The sequence below is a fragment of the Agelaius phoeniceus genome, chromosome 15, assembly GCF_051311805.1.
Source record: "Agelaius phoeniceus isolate bAgePho1 chromosome 15, bAgePho1.hap1, whole genome shotgun sequence".
NCBI classification, from domain to species: Eukaryota; Metazoa; Chordata; class Aves; order Passeriformes; family Icteridae; genus Agelaius; species Agelaius phoeniceus.
Genome location: NC_135279.1, coordinates 15,799,008 through 15,807,541, shown reverse-complemented (window position 1 = coordinate 15,807,541; position 8,534 = coordinate 15,799,008). Strand labels below are relative to the sequence as shown.

General features: G+C 58.4%; 1 protein-coding gene across 1 annotated transcript; it reads left to right on the top strand.

Annotated features, from left to right (window-relative positions):
- Positions 1-1,054: 1,054 nt before the first annotated feature.
- HBEGF (heparin binding EGF like growth factor) lies at positions 1,055-7,487 on the top strand. The gene is made up of 6 exons (XM_054642952.2): positions 1,055-1,213; positions 1,449-1,625; positions 3,519-3,696; positions 5,615-5,770; positions 5,885-5,977; positions 7,017-7,487. The coding sequence occupies exons 1-5, from the start codon at positions 1,171-1,173 to the stop codon at positions 5,955-5,957; spliced, it is 627 nt and encodes a 208-aa protein (XP_054498927.1). The 5' UTR covers positions 1,055-1,170; the 3' UTR covers positions 5,958-5,977; positions 7,017-7,487.
- The last annotated feature ends 1,047 nt before the right edge of the window (positions 7,488-8,534 follow it).

Sequence of the window (8,534 nt, the reverse complement as noted above, 5' to 3'; positions counted from 1 at the left end):
CTCGCCCGTGCCACCACCTCCCTCCACTGCCAAAGGCTTTGGGCTCCTGATGGCCGGAGGAGGCGGAAGGAAAAACATCCAGCAAACAATTGCAAAAGTCAAGTCTGAGCAAGAAGGAGGGTGTGAGCGGGGGGGTGCCAGATCCGGTGGTATTCCTTGGAGACAGCAACAACAATGGCAGGAATATTTGCTCATGCCTAGCTGAGCCCAAACCAGCCATGGGCTGGGGGCTCGGGACCTCGAGGAACTGACCAGGGGCCTCTGCTGCCCCAAAGGAGAGCTGGGGCAGGACCCTGCACTCACCCAGCCCTGATGTCAGTGACATTTTCTGCGTGTCACCTGTGCTGAGGATATGGCCAAACACAGCACACAGTTGCCAGCATGGTGAAGGACACGGGGAAGCTCTGGCAGTGCCCAAACACAACAGGCTGGCACAGGGACAAGGACAGTGGCTGGCTGGGGGGGGTGTTGTGAGATGAGGCTGTGACTCAATCACTTGGGCAGTGTAGGGGCATAAATGGGGCCCTGGGGACAGAAAGGGTCTCTGCTGCCATCTCAGATTGCCACCACCTCCCCAGCCCACTGCTGGTGCAGTGGCACACGAGTGGCAGTCTGTCCTCTTTCTGAGGGTCATCCCATCCCCAAGGCCAGGACGAGGTGCAGCCCTGACTCCTGAGGTGCTGCCTCTCACCTGATGCTCCTCTTGTGAGGTGCACTTGGTCTCCCAGCACCCTCGGGCCGCCTCGGCCATCTGCCGGCCAGGGTCTGGGGCCACGGGGACCATCGGGATCCCTCTCCTGTCCCCTTGGCTGGGGCCACACTTTCCCCCTGCCATCTGATGCCCTCCGCGCTCTCACCACCCAGCCCGGCCCGCAGCGCGGAGCGGCACCGGGGTGGCGGTGGCCCTCGGGTCCCTGGCCCGCCTCCGGAGCGAGGCGAACCCACCGGGCCCAAGCCAAATCCCGGGACCTGGTCCCGCTCCCAGCCAGCGGGACGCCCCCGGGGGCGGTGGGGAAGCCCTTCCCGGGGGCGGGACGGTGTCAGCCCCTCCCCGCCCCGCCCCGCCGCCCGCAGCTTTCTACCCGCCGCGGGGCCACCGTGCCGGAGAGCGGGCAGCGCTGTGGGACCGAGCGGAGCGCGGCGGGGGCTGGACGTGTGTGCCCGCGGGTCATGGACGGGCGGGCGGTGCTGATCCAGGCGCTGCTGGCGGCAGGTACGGGCTGGCGTGGGGAGGGTCCCCGGTGCGGGCAGCGCGTCCCAGCGCCGTGCTCGGCTGAGGGTCCCGGACATGTGGGGGGATGATTTTGGGTAACGCGGGCATGGCCGGTTCCGCGCGCGGGTAACGCGGTCCTGGTCCCGGGTGTGGGTGAACAGAGGATTGGTCCCCGTCCCGCGTGGGGGCCCGGGCAGGGCGGTGTCAGCCCCACTCCTGACCGCTCTCTCCGCAGTGTGCTCGGCGGCGGCGGGCGGGCTGCGCCGGGACGAGCTGCACAACGAGGTGCTGCACAAGGGCGGCGGTGGCGGCGGGGTGCCGCTCCCGGCCACGGCCCCGCTGCTCGGCGGCAGCCCGGAGAAGGAGGGCGGCGGAGCGGCCTCGGGGGACGACTTCAGCGAGCTGCCGAGAGGTAGGGACGGGATAAGGGGTCTCAGGGTGGGGCCGAGGTCGCGGAACGGGCTGGGCTGGGGGCAATCAGAGCCGGAGAGGTCGCGAAGGTGCCGGGCTGGGCACTCAGTCCCGCGGGTGCCCCGGCCGCAGCTCCGGTTCCGCTTCGGAGGGACTTGCGGTGGTGGGTGGGAGCAGTTTCAGATAGCGAGCCCCGGCGGCATCAGACCCGAGTGGGAGTAGCCCGTGGGGCACCACAGGGGCTGTCCGTGCTCCTGAAGTCCCCTGCAGGGCGGGTTCCAGGGTCTCGGCTGTTTGGCCGGGAGGCTCAGAGCCCCTCGTGGCGGGGTTGCCGTGTCCGCGGACCCGCGCTGCCCTGCCGGCCGTGGCCGTGGCGCGGGGACCGCCGTGAGTCACCGCCGCCCACACGCGGCTGCTCCTCATTCCGCGGCAGGGCTCGTCAGCCGGCAGCCCCGCCACGGGGGCGGTGGGGGCACCGCCGCTCTCTGGGGCTCCCGAGCACCCACCCCGGGCTCCTTGGCCCGGGCTGGCAGCAGAGAGTGGCCCGGGGTCTCTCACGGTGGTTGGACGGGGCCCCATCGCGGGTGAGGGGGTGAATGTGCCTGTGCCTCGCACACGCGGCGCGCCGAGGGCAGTACCTGGCACCAGGAGCGTGCTCTGCTCCGTACAGATCACCCTCCCGTTTTTCCGTGGTTTTCTTTGCTTTCTGGCTGTGCTAGCAGACTGTGACAAAAAGCTGGCAAAACCGGGCTGAGCTCGCACTGGGGGGACTCAGCCCTCGGGAAAGGCAGCAGTGTGTGTTGGCTTGCCAGCAGTGTGTATGGCTGGGAGATAATTCTCCGGGCAGGAGAGGCAGGGACGGAGCAGCCCCTGCTGTCAGCCTCATCCGGCGGTTTCTCCAAGCCGCAGCGTTTCCTGGAGTATCGGTTTTCTCCCGGCGCAGTGTGCAGGATGTCGACATGGCTTTGCTAGGTGTGCAACCGGTGTGTGCCACGAGAGGCTCTGGTTCCGTGAAGAAGTGGTTGAGTTGTAAACCCGGGCAGGTTACAACTTGCCAGGTTGGACTCTGCTGTACTCTCCTTCCCGAGCAGCCCCAGGCTTAATTCACCGGGGTTACTGAGCACCATAGCTCGGGGGGAGCTAAAAAATCCTCCTTGGAGCACAGTGCTCTCCAACACCTCAGCACCTATTGAGATCAAGCTCGGAGCTGGTTTTTTTGGTATCTGCACACCTTAAAAACCATTCCAGTACCGTTGTTCGTGTTGGGCTGTGTCTGGGTGAGGAGCTTGGTGCTCTGGTTTCCACCAGCCCGGCAGGGGGCTGGCATGGCACCAAAAAGCCGCTGGTTACTGCACCACAATTAAAACATACCGTTGTAATTCATGGGAATGATGCCCTCACCATCTTTTGGGCTCTGCAAAACGAAAACTTAAGGCAGGCTTGCTCTTTTAATCCTGCCCTGGGGTGAGTAAGGCATCCTTGTGCCCACGGGAAGGAGAGTCCATCAGAGCCATGAATAGGGTCTTAGAAAAGCCTGTGCTTGTCAGGGAAATAAAGGCCAGATAAAGGGGCAATTAGCAATGTTCTGTATTCAGTGGAAACTGGTGCATATAATAGCAGCATTTGAGATGTATAAAGCTCTGTTCCCCCTGCCCGACTCCCTTCTTTCCTTGAGAATTGTTCTTATGAATTGGAAAGGCCATGATATTTGTGAGGAGCTGAAGAAAAAAAGCCCCCCCTCCACCCCGGGCTCGGGGGCAGCTCCCAGCACAAAGGGCTGTGGGAGCCAGGGCTGAGCAGTGGTGGCAGCTCTGGGATGTGGCTTTGCCTTCCCTTTGCTTGGCACGTGGAGCTGATCTGATTGCTGTTCTCTCCTTCCCAAATTGTTCTTCAGTTGCCTTCCTGTCAAAGCCTCAAGGCCTCGTTACTCCCAAGAAAAAAGGGAACGGCAATAAAAGAAGAAAAGGCAAAGGCCTGGGGAAGAAGAGAGACCCGTGCCTGCGGAAGTACAAGGATTTCTGTATTCACGGCGAGTGCAAGTACATCCGAGAGCTGGGAGCTCCCTCTTGCATGTGAGTTGCTGCGTGTGCCTGTGCTGGGGGAGTCTTAGTCATGGTTCTTTCAATTCTCCAGGCCAGGCAGAGGAAAAGCAGAGATATTTTTAGTGCATGTTCCCTCCCTATGCACAGGGATAACTCTGACTTGGCCTCTTCCTTGTAATTCTTGAGAAGTGTCCACCCCTTCCCCAAAGCCTGTCATGGCCTTGGAGCCAGGGTTCCCTGCCAGCACAGTGAGCTCTGGCTGAGCTGGGGACTGCAGAATGGTGTGTAGGGCTGGGGTCTGGCAGCTGAGGGCTTCTGCAGGTCTGATTTGGGAAACCTCATCCTGACCCTGTCACTGTAAATGCCCCACTCTGAGACCTCTGGGCTCTTGCATCTGTCAGGGCACAACAGTGGAGGTGGGAGGAGCATCTCTGCCATGCCACCAGCAAAGTAGAGGGGAGGTAGCACCTTTGGGGACAGGCTGCCAAAGCCATGTCTGAGCTGTCCCTTGGCCTGATGAATGGCAGAGCTGTGTACCCCTCCTTGCCCACCCTCCCCCGGGGTGCAGAGCAAGCAGGGACTAGATGAGGCCAGTGAAGGAGAAAGTATTTGCCTGCTGCTGGGGCACCTGGATACAGCTCTGCTGCTGCAGGAAATACCCTGGGGTGCATATTTGATCCCCACTGACGTGGGCAGGACTTGAGCTGGCAGATATGTAAGAGGCTTTGTTCTTCACTATCAATCCTCTGAGCCACCCAGCCTTGAGCCCAGGGAAGATAATAGCTCCTTGGCTTATGGTGCCCACAGGATCTGCAATCTGCAGGGATCAAGCTCCACAGAGCTCCTCTAACTCCCTGGTTCCTCCCCGTTGAAGCTGTCATGAAGTTGGGCCCTTGCATGGGGGACTCGGGACTGCCAATGAGGGGACATCTTTGCAGGCTCAGTTTGGGTTGGTGACCCAGCACAATGTGGGTTGTGACACCCTGGCCTAGGACTGGGACAGCCAGGTGTCCCCTGCCCAGATCCCTGGGGCTGGGAGAGAAACTGGGACACAGACAAGCAGCAGGGATTTGGGGGCTGGCTGTGTCTCTTCAGCATGGTGGTCTGTCCCTGAGTGGCATCTCTCAGAGCCATCAGAGTTTTTAGTAACAGTGTCCAACTGCCCCAGTCTCCTCTGCTGAAGAAGCCTCATGTTGCCTGGTGTCACTCGGTTGTGGCTGCTCTTGATGCTTGGCTGTGCCCCTGTCACAGGGTCTCCTGGAGTGTCACTTCCCAGGGCACAGGGTGGAATGAGGATGCTGCTGGGCTGGGTCCTGCACCTTTGCCATGTGCCCAGCCTTGCTGCTGTGCCCGGGAGGTGATGCTGCATGTGGCATTGTGAGCCCAGGAACTGGGCTGAGTCCGGCTTGGAGATCAGCCTGAGGGTCAGTGGTGCTGGATATAGAGGGATATATTTATCTGATTGCATCAGTGCAATGTGGCTCAGGGAGGGCTGGAAGCCTCCCAGCCTGTGTGGAGCGTTATTTCTGTTACATGAGCAACCTCCCAAGTCTCCAGGGATGGGACACCTCTGAGCTGTCAGGGTGTGCAGGAACATCCTGCTCCATGGGAAATGCTGGTCCAGCTGCCTCACTGCTCCTTTCCCACTCCCAGAGGTGGTCTGGGCAACCTGCCTGGGGGTGACTGGGAAGAGCACAGACCCCAGTGCCTTCTACTGGGGGAGACCTCAACCTTTCTAGGAACCTTCACTAGGTGCAGAAGAAGCTTAATTTACCAGTCCAATAGAGATGATGTGACATCAGACCTCCCAGCTCAGGGGTGTGGAGGAACAGGCAGGGTGCTGGTTAAGGCTGAGCACAGAGGCATTGCCTTCCCACGGGGTGTGGGGCACACAAAGACCTCCTGTCCTTGCTCACCACTGACCTTTCTGAGTTTCCTTCTTGCCCAGATGCCAGCCAGGCTATCATGGAGAGCGCTGCCACGGCCTCCTGCTGCCAGTGGAGCACCCGCCCAGCGCGTACGACCACACCACAGCCCTGGCCGTTGTTGCTGTTGTCCTGTCCTCCCTGTGTCTCGTCATCATCGCAGCCCTGCTGATGCTCAGGTGAGGGGGATGGCACTGAGCTCCCAGATCTGTATTCCTGGGAAGATCATGTGCAAGAGGAGGGATGACAGGGGTTTCTCCATGCCCTGAGCATCCCTTTGCTTGGCCTCGCAGGTGTCACAAGAGGGGTGGCTACGATGTAGAAAACGAAGAGAAAATCAAGCTGGGCATCACTGTGAATCACTGAGGATGCCAGGTGCTGGCGAGGTGAGCCCCTGGCTGGGCGTGGGGCTGGTGGACATGTGGGGGCTCTGCTGTTTGTGCTGTGGGACAGCTGTATGGATCCTGTGCCAGAGCTAGGCAGGAGCTGAAGGCAGCCTGAGTCTGGAGAAGCAGCTGGCTGAGAGTCTGGGCTGCCCTGTGGGCAGTCTTCTTTTCTCCCCTTCCTGCTGAAATCCTGTCCCCTGGCACCCCTATCATTCCTATGTCTTTCTTTCTAACCCTAAGTCCCTGCTCTGTGCTGGTGTTCCATGCTTTGGAGATGTTTGGTAGTAGGGAAGCTGCTTCTGTTTTGTTTAGCTTTTTTCCCCCCGCTCATTCTGCTCTCTCTCTGACCCTCTGAGTCACTTCCCCTCCTTAGATATTGCCTCTATTTATATACATGTGTAAAAAACCCCTTTCCTTTTCATTCCCACTCTGCTTATTACTTGCACCAAAGCAATGCCTATCAGCTTGGCACAGGGAGGATCTTGCTGCCAGCCCATGCCATGTTCTTCTGGCTGGGCTGGGATGTGTGCTCTGCCTCAGGGGTGGCTCTGGGGCTGGGTGCTGAAAATCTGTCAAACTTCCTCCGATCTGACCTAAATCCTGACGTTAGATGTAGTCATACATATTACAGCTACTTCTCTTCTTTAAAAAAAAAAGAAAAGTCATTGTTCTTTGTGAGGATGAAGTAATGCCTTTGGAGAATTTCTGTCATGCTCATCGCAGTGTTGGGGGTGGGAATTTGAGCTGTTCATAGAAGCTGAATTTTCAGGAAAGAGACTTGGCTCAAGGCTGTCCTCACTGTCTCCTTTACCCTGGGGGTTACTGGGGTGGATGTGTCCGGTGGAAAACGTGCTGTGATCCCTGGAAGGGAGCATGGTGGGGCGCCTTGGCTCCCATCCTCCCGGGTCCAGCCCGAGGGGCGGCGAGTGGGGCTTGGGTGGGCTGGGTGTGTCGGCACCTCCATCCCAGCACGCAGGGAGTGCTCTGTGGCAGCGCAGCCCAGGACGGCGGTGTGAGCTCTCCCGCCTCTCTCTTGCAGGAGCCGGCGCTAATGCACTTCTACCTCCTGGAAGAGGCGAGACCGCGGCGCCAGCGGCACGGGGCTGCGGCACGCTGGGGGCTCGCTGGAGCACCGGGACGGCACCGGCGGGGCTGCTCGGGCAGCGGCGGCACTGCGGCGGCTCCGTGGCCACCTCCGGGACGGAGCGGGGCTGAGCGGGGGCACGGGGGCTCTCCGTCCGCTGCAGTACGTGCCGAGGAACAAGCTGTGAAAGGGAGGAGACCGAGCTCGGGGCTTCCTTCGCCGCAGAAAGGGGGGGAGGGTAACAGCTATTTAACAAGATATTTTTCATTTTAAATTATATATTTATTTTAGATAAACTGTACATAGTATTTATATTTATTGTAGGTCTGGCCCTGCATACTTCATGTACGTCAAGATGACAGGGTCAGACCTCCCTTATTTTTTAAGTGCAATGTAATATTCTAATAAATAACACTTTGTAACAAACACTTGGGTCGTTAATTTAATCATGGAGGTGGAAAGCAGTCAGAATTCTGAAGGCTGTGTTCAGCACCAATTCCATGCTGGTCTGGTACTGCCAACAGCAGCAGAGATCCTCAGTGTGTGGTCAGGGCTGCTGGATCAGCTTGTGCCATCCTTGGGGAGCAGTGTAGTGTAAGGGGCTGGAGGCAGGATCCATCTCAGCTTGGCCCCATGTGGATTATTTCAGAGATTTTCTTCATCTTTGCCAGCTGGTGCTTCGGGAAGAGTGTGATGTTTGTGTGTCTGCTCACCAAGCAAAGCTGTCTCCAGTATAGATAAAGCCACTCTGGCCACTGATCTGTTCAAATGGGAATGGTCCCTGGTTTTAAGCCAGCATTTGTCATTTAGACACTAGCACAGGTTGCCCAGAAAAGCTGTGGCTGCCCCATACCTGTGGGTGTTCAAGGCTGGGCTGAATGTGGCTTTGAGCAACCTGGTCCACTGGAAGGTAGGCTGGATTATCCTAAAGCTCCCTTCTGATCAAATAATATGATGGTTCTATGATTTGGCAAAACCAAAAATTCCAGAGGTGGGATCACACCCCTCTTGAAAAGAATCCCAGCTGTTCTTGGGGGGATTAGAGGTTCCTGAAGCTGAGGCAATTCCAGCAAGCATCACTTCTTACAGTGATCAGGAATGATTCCTTACTTTACAGTAAAAATAACCTTCAAACCAGTTCTTTCCCCTTCCCTGGGGGGAAGTGAGAGCGGGGGAGTTGCTGGCTCTGCTAGAGAGCTGTGAGGCAGAGAGAAACCAACAGGATCCTGGGCTGCATCCAAAGGAGTGTGGCCAGCAGGTCAAAGGTGATTCCTCCCCTCTACCATGTACAATTCTGGTGTCTCCAACATAAGAACAATATGGAACTGCTGGAGCAAGTCCAGGGGAAGCCACAAAGTTGATAAGAGTGGAGAATCTTCCCTATGAAGACAGACTGAGAGAGCTGGGACTGCTCTGGTGGAGAAGAAAAAGTTGAGTAGAGAAATCATTGCCACCTGCCAGTGTCTGAGGGCG

What these genes read in the sequence shown, in the direction of transcription:
- HBEGF (XM_054642952.2), top strand. Translation starts at nt 1,171, where the DNA reads ATGGACGGGCGGGCGGTGCTGATCCAGGCGCTGCTGGCGGCAG. An exon ending in CCAGGCGCTGCTGGCGGCAG is followed by an intron (nt 1,214 to 1,448) that starts GTACGGGCTGGC and finishes CTCTCTCCGCAG; the next exon opens with TGTGCTCGGCGGCGGCGGGC. An exon ending in GCAGCCCTGCTGATGCTCAG is followed by an intron (nt 5,771 to 5,884) that starts GTGAGGGGGATG and finishes TTGGCCTCGCAG; the next exon opens with GTGTCACAAGAGGGGTGGCT.